General features: G+C 42.6%; 1 protein-coding gene across 5 annotated transcripts in view; it reads left to right on the forward strand.

Annotated features, from left to right (window-relative positions):
- Window positions 1-21175, forward strand: part of sh3pxd2aa (SH3 and PX domains 2Aa) — a 151797-nt gene that overhangs the window by 72987 nt on the left and 57635 nt on the right. For all 5 annotated transcript variants that reach the window (XM_039797176.1, XM_039797182.1, XM_039797190.1 and 2 more), the window contains exon 6: window positions 6732-6757. In XM_039797176.1, coding sequence (XP_039653110.1) covers window positions 6732-6757 — 26 coding nt within the window. The remainder of the gene's footprint in view (window positions 1-6731; window positions 6758-21175) is intronic.

The following is a 21175-nucleotide window of genomic DNA, read 5'->3' on the forward strand; positions in this document are numbered from 1 at the left end:
AACTGATGATTGATTTGGATTGGATTGATGTGAGCATTTCTTAGCAGCAAGACTGTGAAGTTTAGCTGCACAATATATATCGTTTTTTTATCGTCATCGCAATATCAACTTGCACAATAAACACACCGCGAAAGGCTGCAACACATCGCGAAAGAAAATACCAGTAGAAAACTGCACTTTGAAATGTAGCTGTCATTCTTTTTCACTGGGGCCTTTTATGTTCCATTCAATGTTTAAAGGAGAATTCCGGCCAATTTTTACATTACTCTTGATCGCTATAAATATGCAAGTACACGGGCGTACACGGGCGGCATCTAGCTCACCCAGTAAGAGCGTTCGCTTCCCATGTTGGCTGAGTCCTGCAGCGGCACGGGATCGAATCCGACCTGCAGCCCTTTGCTGCGTGTCATCCCCCATCTGTCTCCCCCTTTCATGTCTATCCACTGTCACTGTAATAAAGGGAAAAGCCCCAAAAAATAATCTTAATTATATCTTAATTAATAATATCGCATATTTTTATCATATCGTGCAGCCCTAGTGAAACTCTGCATGTTCTTCATACTTAAAACAGTAAAACTCTTGGTAACGCCTCTTCTACTTCTCTACTGGCGGCAGAAAAAATAAAAAAACGGCCTTGAGATTCCACCTAGCCACATAAAACACCCCTTTTCTCCACCACTGCAGTATGTATTCTTCACGTCGCCTTTCACCCCTCGCTTCCTCCTCTCGATACCTTGAGGAGACGTAGGAAAAGAGCTGGCAGCCGGAGCTGGTTGCTCAGCCCTCGAGGGAAGAGTTTGATTTCAGCCTCAGGGACTCGGGTCACTGGATAGAGTCTGGACCCTGTGTTTCTGCTCTCCCTCCTCATCCGCCCCCACCCTCTCTCTCTACGTTTTGCCCTCCCCTGCCCCTCCTTTGTGCCCTAATGCTTTGCAGATGCCTGCAAAAACCATACCTCTAAAAATAAAGCCAAAAATAGCCAGCTGCACTCCCACTGGCATGTCCTGATGTAGTGTTAAATGTTTGTTGCTTAGCTAACAATCTTTGTTTTGACTTTTTTTTTTACAGAAATAAACCTGTCTCTTCTTGCTCAAAACTAGCCTAATGTTGTTGCTCATTAGCCGATACTGCAATTCTCTGCTAGCTGCTAGCATTGCTCATGTGGCTGTGCGTTGACTAGTGTTTGCCTCCCGAGCTGTTTTACCGGGCTAATGCTTGGATGCCATGCAGGCATGTTGTTCTAAAGCCCTTCGTGAGCGCTTAATGCTAACAACCACCCACACGTGACACAAGCGAACTCTTTACTTTGACCGGCTTTCCATGACAACAGTTGAAGCACATGCTATTGATCCAATCAGCAGCCACTTTGTGTCAGGATTAGCACAGCTCAATTTAACACTTGAAGAGTGACTTGTGGAGACATCTACAGCTAGGCCAGAGACTTTTTACGCCCCTGCCTTTCTCTTGATTGGGATTTGTTTATAAAGCTTGAGGTTGTATTTGCCTTTCAAACCATGCAGAGCACGAATAGCTTAACAGGCTCCCTGAGAGTTTGCTATAGTAAAGTACATTTCATGCTCCTTGATAAGTTACAACCAGCCATTTCCAGGTCCCACACTTACACCTATTGTATTGTCACTCTGCATAGATAATTTACCTTTAGCTTGTTCAATTAACCCAGCAGGCATCCAGCATGCATATAAAAAAACTACCTTTGCAGTTTGGCTGATGGAGGGGCAAATTCTTTCACACAGTGGGTCACTTGTACGGCTTTTTTCTTTAGTCATACCAGATGTGTGCCATTTCTGTACTGCTGAAAAACAAAAATAAAAAGTAAATAGTCCGTCCATATAGGTGTTGCATTGTCAGGCCTATCTCCACAGCGCTGTGGAGTAAGATCTGGCTACACCGCAGATACATTCAAGGATAGGAGGAAAAAGACGCTCTGGGTCGTTTGCATTTCTTTAAACCAATCAAAATCATCTTGGGCGGCAGAGATGATGATTCTGCAAAAAAGTCTCTTGTTTTGGTGGAACATTTGCACGCCGCAAAAACAACCACCACCTACAATATTAAATGTAGTTAACTGTTGACACAAGAAAGTAACATGAGCTATTTAAATCAGCTGGATACATGGTGAAACCTCATTTGCTCTTACCAGTGTATCGCCGTGTGTACTTCGTTTACAGCAATCCCACCAATCGGTCCCAAAACGTCCCAGTTAGAGAGTAAATGGTGTAAACATATTCTTTGTAAATCTTTACAACCATTCCCCAAAAGAACCAAGCAGGCCTGCCTTGTTGCACGATCCAAACTTCAGAGTTTTTGGCGTCTAGCTTGAAGGTTGTTTCCCATAGCGAAGGGATTTTGAGAATTGCAACACACAGAGAGCGGGAGGAGAAAGGTAAAGCCCAGAGACATAAATGGACCAACAGATCCCGTTGCTCTGGACGGAGACCAGTGAAGGCTATTAGAAGCACTTTTCCGGTGAGCGCTGAGCGTTACTGCGCAGCCTCCAACTGAGCTTGAAGACGTAGATGTGACGTGAGCAACCTGTCTGAAAGTCTTCTGGTAGCTGTGCCAAGAGAAATCTCAATCATTCCCAATCTTGCAGAGACGGAGAGCGTAGGTATATGTAAGGAGATAACATGGGCACAGGCTAATTATTGCTAACTAAAATGCTAGTTAACATTAGTCATTAAACTTAAACAGCTAATGTAAGTCGAAACTGCCTGTGAGCTTCTCCTGTACTATACGGTAATTCCTCTACTATGCGACAGTAAGTCACTTGGTTATGACACAATGGTTAGCCTATTTTTGCTAAAACGTCTGCTACGGAGCCATAAGGTGAGGTACAAGGTAATAGAGCCTTTTATACATTGTCGTGTTTCTTTAGAAATAAACAATGGACAAATAGAGTCTTTAAACGCTTCAGATGTAAAGTTATTCGCTGTCAAAGTGACATCAAAATGACGTCAATGGAATGCTAACGGCGGGTGAGTGCTTATTAGCATCAAAATGGCGCCATAGGAGGTACGCGTTGTGGAGAGAGGCTTACCCCCTTGGTAAAGCCTGACATCTGGCACGTAGTACTAGCTGCTAAGTGTACTAGTTGCTGTAAAGCCTGTTGCCATTGACCTGAATCCCTGATTGAGTCCTACAAGGGTGGACCAGAACATGTGCCCATTAGTATTTTATGTTGGAAAGTGAAATGAATGAACAGGAATAGAGGACATAAATAGAAGTTTTCCTGTTAAGGCAAGTTTCTATGGCTGAGGAATGTTCCAAAATTAGACCTCCAATTTCTAAAATAAGTATTTGTTTTGTGACGTGAAAGTAAGACTTACTTTGGAATGAAATTGAAAGTAGTAGCTAATTTTAGACCTCATCTTACCAATTTCTTGACAATGCATTTGATTGAGCCAGAAAAATATTGAGAGTGGGTAAGAGCACTGGGGAAATGGAAATGTGAAAACAACAGTTAACATTCATTGGAAATGTAAAACATTCCCTTGGGCCCGAACAGAGGATATCAACATCTTTAATGCCACTGCGGCAAGTCTCGAGCTAAAAGGCCAAAGATCCCGGCAAATATCTTGCCAACTCTGAGGCTCAGTCTGTCCACAGCATACTTTCCACCGAGACACATCCAGACACTCCGCAGTAACACTCATTGAAAGTCATTGGCCATTGACTTGAACATTATCCATTCCCCATGTATTAGATGGCGTGTTTCTAACATGGCTTGAGATGGATGGGATGAGGCGAAGGGTTAAGTCCCGCTCTCTCTCTCTGTCCCACTTTGGTGACAATGAAGCGTATTCTGGTTGCTAGCACACAGTGATCAGTGGAGATGTCGGTATAAAGGCTTTATTCATCTGCTGTGGCCAATCACAAAGAGACAGATACATCAAATCACAGGGGAATGGATGAAGTGATAAAAAAAAAAGGAAAAAGCGAGCTAGGACCAGCATATAGTGACACTCAAGAATCCCGAGCTGTATCTGAAATGGGACATGGCTTTTGCTCATGCATGTGTGCTGTCTTGTCTGTCTGGCCTTACACTGTCTTCTTGTAGAGCACTTGTGTACTCGTGTGCACAGATAGAGTACTTGCCTGTGTCTCTATTAGCTTGAATGCGGTCGCAGCGAGAGCCAAGAGGAGGTTTTTATTAACATCATGCAGTGAGAGGGCATTACCTTGACTGCTGGCTACGCTGCCCTGAGCAGCGTCTGCTCTCCTGGCACTGCAGTATAATCTTCTGGGCTATTTGCGCTGCATCATACCTGACCAGAGCTGAGAGCTCCCTCATTAATGAAATGGGCTGTTTCACAAGGGCCAGAGAGGTCAACTGCCCCAGTCAGCGTTGCTCTTGCAGCTGGGTAGTTGATCCTGAATCTTAGGGGAACATCCATGATCGATTACGCACACCGCCTGGTGGTGGGCACACGTTCACTGACTTTGCATACACACCATAGACTGTGAACATAGTGGACGTAACATCAGTGATGTCACCCATTGGTTTGTGGAATGCCTTTTTTGAAGCTTTTATGTTTGACAATATGGTCGTCACCATCTTTTTTTTTTTCTTTTTTAAACCGGACGCTTTCCGATTTTTGAACGGGTGGTGGAGCTGGGTAGGATGACGCGCCCTGCCCGTGTTGTTTCTGTTGCGCTGACCTAAACGCTAAAGAGAGAAAGTTGACGATTTTCAACCCTTCTGAAGCATCCAGTGGAGATTTACTGGCAGGTATACACGGACCTCAGGGTACTCCTGCCATTCATCTGCATGACGGCAGTACACAAAATGGGCAAACCTTCCCTTAAGTAACCAGCTAGCGGTAGGCAGCTAGCGAGCTTGGTTGGCAGAACGCTGAACAAGACCATGGTTTAGGCGACCAAAATGTCCCATTTAACTTTGATGAAGTGAAAACACACTGTGAGAGGGTCAAAGTTTAAGACGAAAACACTGACAACCCCCAAAAACAAGTTCACGTCTATTTTAATGTCCACTGTGCCATGGTTAGCATTGCTAAGCCTCTGTCCTGATTGACAGGTTTGTGTGTAAAGCCACGCCCCTAAAGCATCCCCTGGTTTATTGTCAATTTTAAATAAATGGGACAATAATTTACAAAATGAACATTTTGCTGTATTGAAGAAGCCTGAAAAGTACCAATTGAGGCCATAAAATCATTATGAAAATGTTCACTGAGGTAAATAAATCAAGGAGGAATTAGGGTCATTTTCTCAGACTTCTACAGAAACAAACTTCTTTTAGCAACCAGTGGCGTCGCCCCCTGCTGGAAATGAGATAGAATGCAGATTTAAGGCACTTCCGCATTGGCCCCAAAGCTCTGTCCTTTATTTTGACATTCTATCCACATATCCCAGTGGTTCTCAAACTTTTTCACATCAAGGAGCCCTAAACTGACACAAATTAGGCCACGGACCCCCATTTGGTAAGACTTTGTCCCAGGGTCCCCTATCTGACAGAAGTTTTGCGTTTAGATTCTTTATTACAGAAAGTGAATGAAACCCATGAGCAAAATAGTCATTGTGTTACTTATGGATGAAATTATAGTGAAAATAAATGATTCCCCTTTTTTGTTGGGGACCCCCTGGAACCCCTTCAAGGACCCCACGGGGTCCCCGGACCCCACTTAGAGAACCACTGCCCTATCCTATACACCTACTTACCTCACACACACATCCCTCTGTTATCCTGAGATTTACCGACAGCCAACAGCAGCAATCTGGTACTCCTCTTGAAATGAGAGTCATGTTGCTATTAGTCATCCACAAACCACTTCACCTTCTGGTCTACATAGCCTCAGTTGCTGTCTGGGGGCTGATATTACTGCCTATATGGTGGTTATTTTTAAACGACAAAGGGTATGGGAGAGGATGTTCTAGTGGGATTCAGCTCTTCACTTTAACACCGTGCTCATGTTTTATTGTTCTGCCCGTGTCTGATTTCCAACTGTACTGCAGCAAGATGACGTGGCTACATTTTGAGGTTAGATTATGGTTGTGATTTGGTCTTGGGACATTGCTTTTGAGCAGCGCGAGAGAAAGAGGAGAGAGGGAGAATGGGGAGTGACAATATCAGATCATCAGGTCTGCGTTGCTATAAAAAGCACGGTCTGTCTTCACCTGACCTCTCCTTCACTGTATTTTTTAACTTAATTGCCACGCTGCCAGAGTCCAAAAGTCACTATTGACAAATGCAGACAGGCTCAGCACAGCAAACCTCCCACACAGCTCTGTGTCACCCAACCCCTCCCACCCACCTATAGCTTAGCCTTGCGGCATAATCCCATAAGAATCCATTAAGCAAGGCATCTTAAACTGATCCTCCTTCCAAATGCGGGGAGAGGTCGTCGTCTTCCTCTCTGACAGGGCGAGGAGGGGAGGGAGGAATTGAAGGAGTAAAGGAAGAGGATGGTGGTGCTGCTTTGGAGTCACATGACTAATTTGTGTCTGTTGCGGGGAGTACGGGCAGCTGGCCAAAGTCATTCCTCCCTCTCTCTCCATCCTTCACTCTCCACCTCTCTCTCCCTCAAGCACATGCATTTGTTACTGTGCTAAAGCCGATTGCATGCATGTGTTTTTGCCAGTTCTTGCCGTTTAGGAATGTCACAATCCATATGCGCTGACCGCATGCTTTTTTGTTGACCGAGCGGACGTCTACTGTCACTAACTATGTCCCTCTTGTGTTGTTTCTCCCTCAGGGACTATGGCTCCAAGCGCAAGTCGGGTAAGTCACCTGTTTTCCTTCGCTATCCTTCCCAAAAGCTTATTTCTCTTTCAACTTGTTGCTCTTAATAGAGCCGCTCCTTCAGATCCAAGAGGGGAATGTTATGCTGCATGGCGGATGACTCTTAAACTCTCTCTGCGACTTGTCTGTTATCCATGTGATGTCAGTGTGTGGTTTGTTTACATGTCCCGCTGCAGGACGCTGACTTGCTGTCGACTGTGTTTTGGGGTGGGTTCAAAAAGCTGTCAAGCCCTCTCCTTCTGCTTGTAGATTTGCCTCGCAGACCAGGGTGAGGTTTCAGGATTGCCTGTTAGTTCTTTGGGATGTCCAAATAGAGTCATCAACATGTGTTTTTGTTACTAAGAGAAAACCTTATTCTCTGATTTGGCAGTTTAAAAGATTGTTAGCCTCTGAGTCTTTAGCTTAAGTTCTTGGTGAAGCTGTTTGTATGACAAATGTTGAGTATTCCTAATAATTCAGTGAGAGAGAATGGTTATAACTTTGAAGGTATGTGCTTATGTGTAAGGGGCTTTGGTTTTACCCTGATCTGTGTGGTCTAATCTCCTGGGACTAACGAGGTAAACAAAAGCGCTAATAATTCCATTGGATGCCACACATGCAATTCAGTAGAATATAGAGTAAAGACATATAACTATGAACATATTCCTATTCTTGTTCCACTGTACAACAACAACAACAAGCTCTAACTATATATATATATATATATATATATATATATATATATATATATATATATATATAACTAAACTATAAGACTATTAATCCATTCATTAGCCATTTTAGCAAATGTATGGCTCTTAGAGGGTATTAGCTACAGTGTAGCTGCTTAACAAAAGTATTGGTACATGTGAGTCACTAATATATGCATTATGGAACCCTGTTGCTAGGGAGACTGAGGAAATCAGTCATACCTCTTATGAATGATTGAAGAGAAAATGCAGGAAATAGCTTGTGGTTGATATGATTATCTTGCTACATGTCTTGATATTTAAGAAGCTTAAAGGCTGTTCTTAGGAATAGAAATATCGTGAGATAGCATTTGGTATTGAGTAGGGCTAGCATTCTAAAAAGTAGTTCATATTTTGTGTCCCCTTGTTTTGTTTTTTTTACCTCATTGAATAAGACGTTTTGAGTGATGCAACTTTCTTCAAGTAAACAACTCTTGAAATTGATTGTGAGTTTATTTTTTTGGACTAAAAGCAGAGGAACTGTGTGACCCTCAATCAAGCAATGGGTTTGCCATAGCCCTAGAGGGAGCTCACTACCAATTCAATTACATCCACATTCCTCAAAGTGATTTGATTTCTTGGAAGCTGATTGCTTCTGCAGATAAGCCAGCTTGTATCCCCCCATCCCCTTCATGTAGCACATTATGCTTTGAAACAGCTAGTTTTCATACCCTTTTGTGTCAGCCAACCTAAATTTATAGAAGGTTGCCCAGTTGGATGCCACTCCACTGACCCAGTGATCTCTGCTACGACCTGAAGTAACACTTAGCCAGTCAGTGTGACAAAAGTGCAAACTGAAGGAACACCATCCATTAATAAAGGGAGGGTGTTACATTCTCTCAATGAGGTGCCCTCTGCACCCCATTTCGCCTATGGTTTATTCTTGCAATGAGCTTAAAATGGTGTTGTCATTAGAGATGCACCGATTACAACTTTCTAGGCTGATTCCGATTTTCATTGAGTTAGGGCCAGCCGATACCGATTTTAGCCGATTCCGATTTCATTTTTTCTAACTTAGAGCACACACAAATATTTATTTTCTATCTTTTCTTTAATAGAACATTTTGCACAGAACATAGACATTTCTTTGAACAGATAATGGATCACTATAAAATAGAACTATATAAATTACTCCTGGTGTGAGAAATTCACACACATCTAAAGTTCAATGTTAGAACCATTTCCTTCTTTTCACATCCAATATCCAACTAAAAAACTGTGATTTGGGTTTTTGGAGTCGTCCCTCCACGCCCTATTTTTTCCTTGCAGGTGTTGCATATTGCAAACTTGTTATCTTCTGCACACACGCTGAAGAACGTCCAAACAGCTGACATGTTGCAGGTTAATTCACGAGGTTCCCTACATGTGTGAGAATAGCGCGGACACGAGCTTCACACAGCGAGCGGGTACGCGCGACACACGGCGGAGAAGTTGAGAGAAAGGAAAAAGAGACTGTGCTGTCGCGTCTGTGTGTGCGTGTGCCCTTGAGAACTGTAACTCGTATAACTTATGTTGTCAGTTAATTGTAGCATAGACCGGCATGAAATTGGCATATGTCAGACTGAGCTGCCGGTCATGGCCGAGCACGTGAAAACCGGCCAATTCCGGTCACCAGCCGGTCTATCGGTGCATCTCTAGTTGTCATGCTTGCTCTTGGGGGGATATTGGAATTGTTGGGTCTTTGTAAATTATAGAGTGTGGTCTAGACCTACTCTATCTGTAAAGTGTCTTGATTTAACTCTTGATACTATGAATAAAATTGAATTGTTATCAACATTATGGAACAAATCAAAATTTCCATAAAACAAATTTTATGTTAATCTTATTTATATTATGTTTAATAAAGTAGACCCAATAGCTATCCTAAAGGAAAGATTATAGCGTTCCATCGCTGTATTAATGGTGTTTTCTTTGTGCTGCTGCTCTCAGTGTAAATGCCTGAGATGCTTCCTGTTGAGGGTTTAGTAACTATTACAACTCTTTCCCATTGACATATAAAATGGACCAATAGACCCCGTTGCTCTGGACGCAGACCAGTGAAGGATATTAGAAGCACTTTTCCGGTGATGGCCAGCTTTACTGCGCAGCCTCCAACTGACAGAGACAACGTAAATGTGACGTGAGCAACGTGTCTGAAAGTACACTTCTGGTAGCTGTGCCAAGAGAAATCTCAATCATTCCCAATCTTACAGAGATGGAGACTGTAGGTATATTTAAGGAGATAACATAAGCACAGGCTAATTATTGCTAACTAAAATGCTAGTTAACATTAGTAATTCAACCTAAACAGCTAACGTAAGTTGAAACTGCCTGTGAGCTTCTCCTGTACTATACGGTAATTCCTCTACTATGCGACAGCAAGTCGCGTGGTTATGACACAATCGTTAGCCTATTTTTACTAAAACGTCTGCTACGGAGCCATAAGGTGAGGTACAAGGCAATGGAGCCTTTTATACATTGTCGTGTTTCTTTAGAAATAAACAACGGACAAATAGAGTCTTTAAACGCTTCAGATCTAAAGTTATTCACTGTCAAGTGACGTAAAAAAGAAAATGGCGGAATGCTAATGGGAGGTGATGGCCAGGTAGCCACAAAATGGCACCATAGATGGCTCGAGTTCTGAAGCGAAGCTTACCCCCTTGCTCTTTCCCCATCGCAAATTTACGAATCCTACTATGGCCACGCCAAGACCCGCCCTTCAATCACTACTATTGGCCAGGCGTCCATGCTTACGCAAGGTAACATAACCCGATTTGTACAGGTCCTATCCCCTGACCAATCGGCTATCCTAACCTTAACCACTCAAGGTCAATGCCTAACCCCAACCAATCCAGCTGCTATTGAAGGGCGGGTCTTGGGGTGGCCATAGTAGGACTCATAATTTCGCTTCCCCATCCACTATTTACAGAAACAGATCCAATCGTGATTTTAACCCAAAATCAAAATCAAAGTCTTTTTCTAAACTTAAAGCTATAGTGCGGCCCGTGAGGAATTCTAAGTAATGACAACCAAACTGTTGTCGTGTCCACATGATACAAACCTTACCTTACTAGAGGTGTTGAAATTAATCAAATAATCGATGCATCGGGATGTGGACATGGACGATGCTGCATCGATGCAGTGGCCCATCAAAATCGATTATAACGCAATGACGTCGCTCGTTAATTTTCCGGCCGCGGCATAAACATTCAAATGAAAAATAACATTCTCAGTAGACACACACGCACACAGACAGACACACAAACAGACAAACAAACACATGCAAAACGGCTGAGCGGAGACACGGGAGAGTGGAGAGAATCACAAATCGAGAAGAGGAAAGAAAACACCGAGAGACACTAGAATAGTTAGTTAGCTTGGAGAAGATCTAAGTGGAATAACGAAGCTGAAGAGGTGTAGCTACACTACGGCACTTTTCCTGTCTAACAGCAGTGGTTTAGAACAAACTTTGTGCTAGTGTGACTGGCTAAAGTTGGAGCTAACGGATTTAGCTAGCTAAAGTTGGAGCTAACGGACTAGCTAAAGTTGGAGCTAACGGACTAGCTAAAGTTGGAGCTAACGGACTAGCTAAAGTTGGAGCTAACAGCGGAGAGTTGCTGGTTCGGAGGACGCTGATTTTGGACCAGAGAGGACGACGGCGTGTTTCCCTGCTGAAGAGGACGTTGCCGTAGCTGGTGACTGGTTTTCGTTTTCGTGTTTGAGCTGTGTTTCTTGGACTAGCTAACAGCTAACTGTAAGTTGGATTTATGTGTGTTTGCTGCACGTCCACATGAGCTATCATCCGGCCCACAACTTTTTTTTTCTCTCTCGCCGTGTGTGGGTGGGTGTGTGTTAACACCATAGTTAGACTGTAACAGTCTATGGTTAACACAGTGGTTTAATAGGGTTTGAGTAGGTTTTACATTGAAACTGCTGTTAGGAGGAATAATTTTGTGTAGCTGGAGTGTTTTAAGTGGATACTGATAGAGAAACGGGTAAAGGGGTAGGGTAGTTGTGTGTAATATCATTTGAAGAAATATTGCAGTTAGCATATTTGAAAGGTGTGATGTGATTGTTTTTTTTTTTGTTATTCAATCTAACGGCTAAATGTTATTTATACATTTAAGTTATTGTTCAGTAAACAATACCTTTTTTGTTAAAGAGTTGTCTGGGGTCAGTTATTCCAATACAGAACAATAGATTTGCTGGCTAAAAGTAGGGTGGTATATGACTAATCCAAAATAGGTAAACCTTCATGGTAGCTACCTTAAAGAAATGAACCCAAACACTTAATCATTCCAGTCTAAAGTTACGTATTGCAGCTTGGGCATTGCACTTGACAATGCAAGTTTGTCAAGTCAAATATCTTATATGGCTTTAATAGAAAAATGTTTTTTTTTGACACATCGTGATGCATCGAGATATCGAATCGAATCGCTGACCTGATAATCCTAATCGAATCGTGAGATCGGTGAAGATTCACACCTCTACCCGACACACCTTCACACAGTTGCTTGTACCCAAGAAGGACACGGAGGATTAAAAAAACACGATGGACTCTTCAGAAGAAGTCATTATCTTCACTCGATTTTCTGCGCGGGAAAGTCACCGGACGCCACAATCTTCTGAACATAGCCATACTGAGAAATCCAGTGAGAGTTGTGTGGCACTGATAGTCTTAATTAGCTTTGTAGCAACTCATTTGGCAACTAATTAATATCAAAAAGTTACGCACACTAAAGCTTTAACTATTAGAGGGTAGGAATAGACGACCAATATCGTTGTGTGGTTTGGAAGACTTGTCACAAAATATTTAACTTCCCCTAACACCACAAGCTGTGGATTAGTAATATGTCAGTTTGTTTACCGATTGAGAAAATGAAATACATGCTGTTAACCAGTGTTGTAGTACTCGAGATCGGTCTTGGTCTTAAGAGCACTCTCAAGACCACAGGTCTCTGTCTCGGAATCAGATTTATTTCAAGACCGGTCAAGACCACAACTGCAGGTGTATCACTAAATTGCCTGTGTATCATCATCATGTGATTTATGTGTTAACATCATTACTGTGATAGGATGTAAAACTTCCTGCTTCAAATGCAACCAATAACTTGACTCATTTCTAATTAGAAATTTGTTACTGTTAAACCCCTCTCCCTGCCCCCCCCCCCTTAACACACACTCCTGAGAGAGTGAAAGCGGGAGACAGGAGAAGCTCTGGCTGTCTGGCACTGGTCTGGTCTTGGTCTTGACTCGGTCTCACCCTGCCTTGGTCTTGGTCTTGACTCGTTCTCAACCCCTCAAAGTCTTGGTCTTGTCTCGGTCTCAATAAACTCTGGTCTTGGTGATGAATTGGTCTCGTTTAAGCTGGTCTTGACTAAAACACTGCAGTTAACTAGTGAGCTTGTAGGCATAGTTTTAAACTGTACACAGAGCCAGGCTAGCTGTTTCCCCGTGCTTTCAGTCTTTATGCTAAGCTACGCTAATCATCTCCTGGCTCCAGCTTCATGCTCAATGGACACACATGACGTTGATAAGGATCTTCTCATCTAACTGTCAGAAAGAAAGTGAATATACTTCCCAAAGTGCCAACATGTTGAACTGTTTCTTTAGGTTTCTTTGAGTGGTGTTTGGCAATGATGATTATTGCAGCTTTCATCATCTCCACTTCCGTTCTTCTGCTAATTCCAAACAAAATGTTATTGTTACTGCTGGAAAAATAAATGCATCCCTTCCACTGCGTCAGACAAGAGCACTTTTCTGAAGAAACAGAGGGTGTTTGGAACACAACATGTAAACTGCATTTTCTGACTAAATATTGTGTAATATCAAGTCTCCAGGAGAGTAGCAAAGTGGAAAAAAAACAGTTGGGATGTCCCGGTAAAGCTGTCTGATTCACACTAAGCAACTGCAATTTTCCACTTAAATCCATTTAGGGATCTTTATTGCATGTCAACCCCTTCTAATAAAGGCAAGGGACAGTGTTGTATCTCTGTGGCTGCTCTCCATTAAATCTGAAGGAGGTGATGTTTAAAACAAAAATTAGCGAGTGAAGCACATAGCGAGAGAACAGGAAGAAGAGAGAGTTTGGACAGGCCAGATGTGACAGTGCTCGATGTGGAACAGATGTCGCCTGTGATGTGACTCGACCTGACCCTGAAGCGAGCCCCCACACCATGTCAGCCTTTTCCCTGCCGTTACAAGGCTTAGGCACAGCACCCAAACTGTTTTGGGCACCACCTAACTCAAATACAAGTAAAATAAGTAACTAAATGACGTCTCTCAGATCTAATGGTTGTAGTTGGGCCCATCATTTTAAGACAATGTGACGATGGGAGTTTTGAAAGTGCACTTAAAACGAATCAAATCATTCTATCTAAAAATTCAAAATAAATTGAGCTTTAAAAGATGAAAGTTTTTGTTTCTTTTGGTGCCTGCCAACTGGAACCGAACACCGATTCATCTCACGTCAATTTAGCCAGGGACATAGATGTCAGACGTGTTTTGTTTTTTTAAAACATAGGGTCAGATCCGGGGAGTTTTGGGGGTCACCGCTCTGTACTCCCCCTTTGCTCTGCAGAGTACAGATGGAGCTCGTACTCCTCCGTGTGAGGGCCACATTGCGAGTGAACGGAGGAGGGTGCTGTTTGGGCTGCAGAGGCCACGGGGGTTGAGTCTGTCAGACAGGCACTGGTTTGTTTACGTGGCACAATGGATTAGATTTCAGACTGACATCGGAATGGCCACTCGTATTTACATGGAGGAGGGCTGTGTCTAAGTGTGTGTGTGTGTGTGTGTGTGTGTGTGTTTGTGTGTGTGTCTGTTTTTACAAGTGTAGGTTTAGTGGACAGGGGCAGTTTGCGTTTGCACGTTTCTGTTAAACTGTCTGTGCTAATTAGGATCTTGTTTGTACCACCAGGAACTCCTCTGTCAATAGACACATTTATTTGACACTTACACCCTTCGTTGCCTGCCTCCATACGAATAAAACCCTTCTCTATGTTGACTTTTACACATTTGACATCCCACTTACTGGCAGCAACAATAATGTCAGCACACTCTTAAAACATACATCAATGTTGAAGATACAGTAAAGTGCGTATTGATTTAGGCAAAAAAACCAAAAATGATAATCCTTCTTTCCCAGCCTCATAGCCATGAGGCATAGTAATCTCAATATGAGAGTTACAGTTATTCCCTGGGGAGGGACAGTGTTGTATCTCTGTGGCTGCTCTCCATTAAATCTGAAGGAGGTGATGTTTAAAACAAAAACTAGCGAGTGAAGCACAGAGCGAGAGAACAGGAAGAAGAGAGCGTTTGGACAGGCCAGATGTGACAGTGCTCGATGTGGAACAGATGTCGCCTGTGATGTGACTCGACCTGACCCTGAAGCGAGCCCCCACACCATGTCAGCCTTTTCCCTGCCGTTACAAGGCTTAGGCACAGCACCCAAACTGTTTTGGGCACCACCTAACTCAAATATAAGTAAAATAAGTAACTAAATGATGTCTCTCAGATCTAATGTTTGTAATTGGTCCCCAGTGGACTCTTTTAGCAAGTTTTGTCTTTAACCCTCTGAGGTCTAAGGGGCATTTTCACATTTCTTCTTGAATTCTCCTTTTTAAGAGTGTTTGCATATAACCTGATCCCCATGTGTTACATATCAAAACGTTCAGAACAAACTCAGCTTTCTTTGTAGTGACGAGCACAATTGTTCCATAGCAACGTATAAAGAGATAATTTGGCCCTAAAGTGGAAATATTTTTCAAATCTCTTGTGAAAACAAACCTACACTCGTATGTTTTGGTGCTTGAAATGAGTTTGCAAAAGTCTTGGGTTCACAAAAGTAGCGTAATATATGAATACAATCGTAAATAAATGTCTAAAATGAAATTATGTAATATCGCTTTTTGAGTAGGAGTCATAGTTGTCAAACATTGCTTGGACTCGCCGGTGCGTCTTTTGTCTTCAGAGCGTTAAGCTTTTTGAGTGTTGTTTATATGTTATCTGATCTAACTTTTCCAACATTTTAGACACGCATGTGGTAATAATAGTGGTCCAAAATGATGTGAAATTGCATATTGTTTAATTGAAAAACGTACCGTAAACATTTTCTTGCGGGAGGACCTCCCGCCAAATACGTGCACCCAAGTCTTCCACAAACCAGGGGCAAACGCTGCATGTCACTCTCCCAGCCTGGTTTGGGAACTGTTGGCCATTGCTAACGGCAATTTGCTTGACAGCCGTTGTGTCAATGCTAAAGCAGATAGCCCGTCAACTGTTCCCCCCCCTCCCCCCACTACTCTGTTTGCACACAAATGTCATTTGTCACCGCGAACGTTTGTGTCACAGTGAGGGATGAACTGTCTCGTCTAGTTGTTCTCTCCTCTTCTTGCTAAACACTGTATCAATACTAGTTAGCTTCAGCCTGTGGTTTGACATTGTTAGCGTTAGTGTCACTCTGGGCTTTTTTTTATTTATTTTTTTAAGTGTTGAATCAATACTGGTTAGCTGTAATGTGTTATTGGTCGCCTTTGTCTTGGTGTCAGGTGACAAGGGGTTTATCATTTAAGCTCTAGACTGTGTGGTGGCAGCAGCTACAGCTAGTTGTGAGGATATGCAGAAAGTGACATTAAGAGGTTGGGGGTGCAATCTGGCTGTTTTTTTTTTTTTTTTACCTATTTATAAGATTCAAATTTTACTTTCCTTTACTTTTTTTTGGTTTTGTAGAGAAGACTCTGGGTTTGCTATATTTGCTATGCTATTATATGGATCGCAATCAAATTCAGTCCAATACTTTGGTTTATGTAAGTTGACGTGCCAGATGGTTTGTTACACATCTGAGAAGCAGTCATTTTAAACTGTTTAGAAAAGGGCAGGCGCTTTCAAAAACGTGGATTGCTTCGGTAAGCTGGTAGTTCAGACACAAATGCATTATGCAAAATGCAAGGAACACGGCGACTTATTGGGATTTTAGCCTATTCACCGTATCCCCCAGAGTTAGATAAGTCCATACACACCCTTCTCATCTCCGTGCGTGTCGTAACTCTGTCTGACGCACCCACCGCTAGCCTAGCTTAGCCCAGATCCTGGATGTAACCGGCTCCAACTAGTCTACTGCTCCCAATAAGTGACAAAATAACACCAACATGTTCCTGTTTACATGTTGTGATTTGTATAGTCACAGCGTGTACAAATAACAAGGTCACATGAGACACAGTCGTCTTCTAACCATATATAAACTGGGAACTATATTCTCAGAAAGACGAAGCACTGCCCCAGTCCTGCGCCCCGCCGCCAAATGTTTAACGTATTAAACGGAACTGACACTTTGCTGCAACACAAACAAATTTATTTATTCACCTCTATTCACACACAATGAGGCATATTTTCATTTCGTTTTGATTGAACTGTATTTTTGAGGAACTGTAGGTCTACAAAATTAATTTTACAAGAAATTCTTCATAGGGAAACCAAAACCCAAAGTAGGCTATAGTATGAAACCATTCATAAGAAACTAATTGCATATTTGCCTCAGTGACAAAGTTGGCAGCCTTGCTGTGTGCATTTGATTTTTCTTGGCTTTTGGAAAAATAACTCCAAGGCTCGGTTATAGGGGAATTCAGAAAGAGGTGGCCCATTAATGCTGAGTAGAATACATGCTGCTAGATGGTCCCCCTGTGGCCTGTTCCTTAACACTAGAACAGCCTGGACGGTCATTTTGACCGTTTTGAAATTTATATCTGTAATAACTTTGCTAAATAAAAAAATACAATCCTGCTGGTACCTGACTTTTAAAAGAGTCTTTATTTTAATTTAAAATTGTTTTTATATACATTACACAAAAGGCAAAGAAAATACAATCACTTTGACCTATTTTGGCCATACTGTCATATTGACCGCTCGGATTTTCGCGGTTTTGTTTTTAATCTTTTGCGTGGTTGAAGATGCATCTTGGTTGCTTAGTAATAATCATAGTCTCTGTCAGAGAAACGTAACTAGCGGTCTTGAGTAACAAGTGTGGGCATCACCGATGGGCCGAAGGCAAAGCCAGAGTCGGTAACGTAGGCTACGGCGTGGATGGACTCTGTTCTGAATCAGAAGAAAAGCACCGGGCGCTCGCTCTGTGAAAGGCGCGGTACACGTAGATGGCCGGTAGCTGTCAACGTGTTCATATAACTTTATACATGCTACAACTGGCTGGAATCATTGCAAACATCCTCTCCAAGGAGTGCACCAGCTGTAAAATGTCCCGGAGGAAGTTCATGCAGCGACTGGCAGAGGAGCTGAGAGCGGCGTTTATGGAGGAAAAAAAGGGCAGCGGCGCACGGTCCGAGCAGCGCTGCGCACCGCAGCAGACACCAAAACGGAGGCGGTGCCAGGTTAGGTTAGGTTATAAATGTTCAAATAGCATACTTTTAATTGTTATTTGGCTGTGAATTATGTTGAATGAATTTCCCCCAATATGTTTCGGTACTGACGGGACTGTATGAAATAATCACGGTTTAGCCTACTATGCCATGATGTGAATTACTGAAACACGTATTAGGCCACTACTCAAAAGTATAAATAAAATCGTTAAAATGTACATGTCGGTGTTATTACGTTGTTCTAAAGATATCCTAAGACAATACATGCATTAATATCGCAATTGGGTATTTATCATGAGAGATTATAGAGTTTGGAATCTGGCGGTCAAAATGACCGCTCATGGCAGTTCTAGTAGGCTAGTTATGGAATTCCGGCACTTCCAGTATCTTAACGCAGTGCAACTACTTCAGCATGTAAATAATGCGCCTAAAATACAAACGTGAGCAAGGGCGTTGTATTGAATCAACAGCCACGGTCAATTTAGCTAGCAAGTGAAGGTGAAACTAAAACTGTGCAAGAACTATAGACTAATACAGGCTTAAATGAACTGACAATATAAGTTATACGACTTACAGTTCTCAAGGATGCACACATGCCATCTCAACCCGGGTCCTCCGGACAGCCGGTCTCTTTTTTTCTTTCTCCCTTTTGTCCGAGTGGCACGCGTGCCTACTCGCGTTGTGAAGCGCGTAGCCGCGTTATTCTCAGACGTGCTCTATCACGATCACTGCTGATAGACGGGAGAAATCTAACCGTGGCGGACCGCCACTTGCCAATCAACATAGAGGAAACACTGGATTTGCTAGCAGCACCTGAGAAGCGCCGTGGTGAGGAGCAGAGAGTAGCAGGGGTATGGCTGCCATACACAAGAGAGGAGGTTGGGAACAAATGAAGCAATCTGAGAGTATTGTTTTATTATTAATTTGAGGGAACAAACCAGCTCAACACAGTTGACAGTCAGGTTTGGCAACATCAACAGCGAGATCCCATTTTGGGATTTGGGGGCACTGTAACAAAATAAGGGAGTGTATCTTGACTTTAAGGTTTCAGTGTGTGTGTGTGTGTGTGTGTGTGTGTGGGGGTTATATGTCAGCAACAGGAACTTTTCTTTCAAAACACAATCTACTAAGTCGACAGAAAAACAAGATAGATGGCTAATAAGCCCCTCCGGTCCAAACCTAGACAGAAAGTCTTCATTTTTCACCGTCCCCCGGCCCTCAATTGCAGAGTAATGGAGACGTTTGGGGTCAGAATTCTAGGAAAATTACCCACAGCAGCAAAGGGACAGAGAAAACACTGCTGGTTCTGCTGGTTTGTGGCGTCATCACCCAAACCTGAAAGGAATTAAGCATCTGTGTGTGTGTTTGTATGGAGGGGGAGTGGGTTAGCATGGAGGGACCAGAGTGGAGTTAATATCAATCAGATGTTGAGCGCTACGCTGAGAGCAGCCTGGTGGGTAATAATCACGGTAGGGCGTTAGTGAGCGGGGTTTGACCCAGGCTGACCTGGGACCAGCCTGTATCCCTCCCTGTGGGGCCAACATCAATCCAGCAAAGCTCCTGAGGCTCTGGTGGATATCGAGAGGGGATTTGGCTTTTATTATCTCACGTGAGTCAACGAAGAGGAGCTGTCGGCTTCACAACAGGGGCAGCGCCCGCCAGGATCATGAAGTATACAAACTTGGTCCCTTCAAAAGAGGAGTTGATTATTTAGGGAACCACTCTGTTTTCTGATTGTTAAACTCTGAACATGTTCCATGGGTTTTGAATGGTTTCATGGACTCTGGAGGGATAAAACGAGATGCACTTGTTAAATAAAAAAACCTTCAATTTGAGTGAAAACTAAAACTTGGAAGGTCTTTTTCAAAAACATCATCTATTTGCGTGTTTTGAGGTGGGCTAAGTGTTCAGACCTCGGAATCACTGCCCACGTCTCGCATTATTTCAGTAGTTCAAATACTCAGCTGCTGCACCCGTTGACGGCTAATTAAAGAATACATACACAAGCAGATAATAATTTGACCAAGCATTTGATGCCAACTTCCAGTACGTTCAATACTATTGTTTAGGGATCGACCGATATGGATTTTTTAGTGCCGATGCCGATACAGATTTTTTTTTCATCAGCCTTAGCCGATGACCGATACGGGCTGCCGATTTTCTTGAGCCGATATTTGGAGCCGATACTGCTTTTTTTTACACAATTTACATCATAAAAATGTAAACCCTGCCACACTGGATTTGTTTTCGGAATCTGCTCTGCCATTTCTTTCAAAATAATAAACAAAAACACAGATCAGTGTCACTTCTGCAATCATCTTACTTTCATATCACCCAAATTATGTGTGCAATGTGCATCATATGGATGGGTGCACTGCATATGGTTAACTGTGCAAAGGTAAAAGGCTTTCATCAACATCTACAACACAGCCTTGATGATGCATTGCTTGCTGACATATTATAAGACAGATATAATCAGGTCATCACAAAATGTCCTTTGTCAACACATTTAAATAATTTAAGAAAACAGTAAACCTGAAAAGTAGCCATTGAAATAAAGTGCTTGATTTGTAATTTAAGACTGCCATGATGCTAGCGGTGGAGGGGCAGTACATGGTCAGCGTCTCCAGCAACACAGAGCTGCCTGTGGACGCCTGTCTGTAAATAATGCCGGAAAAAAACTATCGGCGAACGCAGCAGCCACGTGTCGGCAGATGCAAATATCGGCCGGCCGGTCTATCACTACTATTGTTTGGAACTTCATTATTACTGGTAAAAAAACAGATGGGTAGGAGTAGGTGTGAATGTGCATACTGTACTGTGTATCTGGGGTTGATGGTGAGATGAAGGGTTATTGGGGGGGAAGAGGGGTGGGAGTGAGTGATGTAGCACAACATAGAATAGAAAAAGCAGTGTAAACCCAAATCGTTGAGTTTTAATGCTATTCAGTGCAGCTTCTATAGGTATCCACAATCTGCGGTATTTCACAAATAAGCATTGTGAGCTGATTTCGTTATGGTGGGTTTAGCCTGCCTACCCCTAATGCATTGCCCTGGAGCATCCAGTTTGGAGTTTGGTTGAAAGAGAACCTCCCGTTTTGCTTGTTTATACAGCAAAAGCCCATATACAGCTGCAGATATTTAAGCTTATGTTCTGATTTCTCTTTTGTTGAAATGCGTGCAGGGTGAAGATCATTACTGATTTACATACATAAAACAAAGTTGATGCAAATATTTTCTTATAACAAGCTCTTGAAACAAGATTGGCTGCCTTCAAACAAGTGAGGTTCTTCATTATTTATGCAAAAGTTAAGCAAAGGA

The sequence above is a fragment of the Perca fluviatilis genome, chromosome 1 (genome assembly GCF_010015445.1).
Source record: "Perca fluviatilis chromosome 1, GENO_Pfluv_1.0, whole genome shotgun sequence".
NCBI classification, from domain to species: domain Eukaryota; kingdom Metazoa; phylum Chordata; class Actinopteri; order Perciformes; family Percidae; genus Perca; species Perca fluviatilis.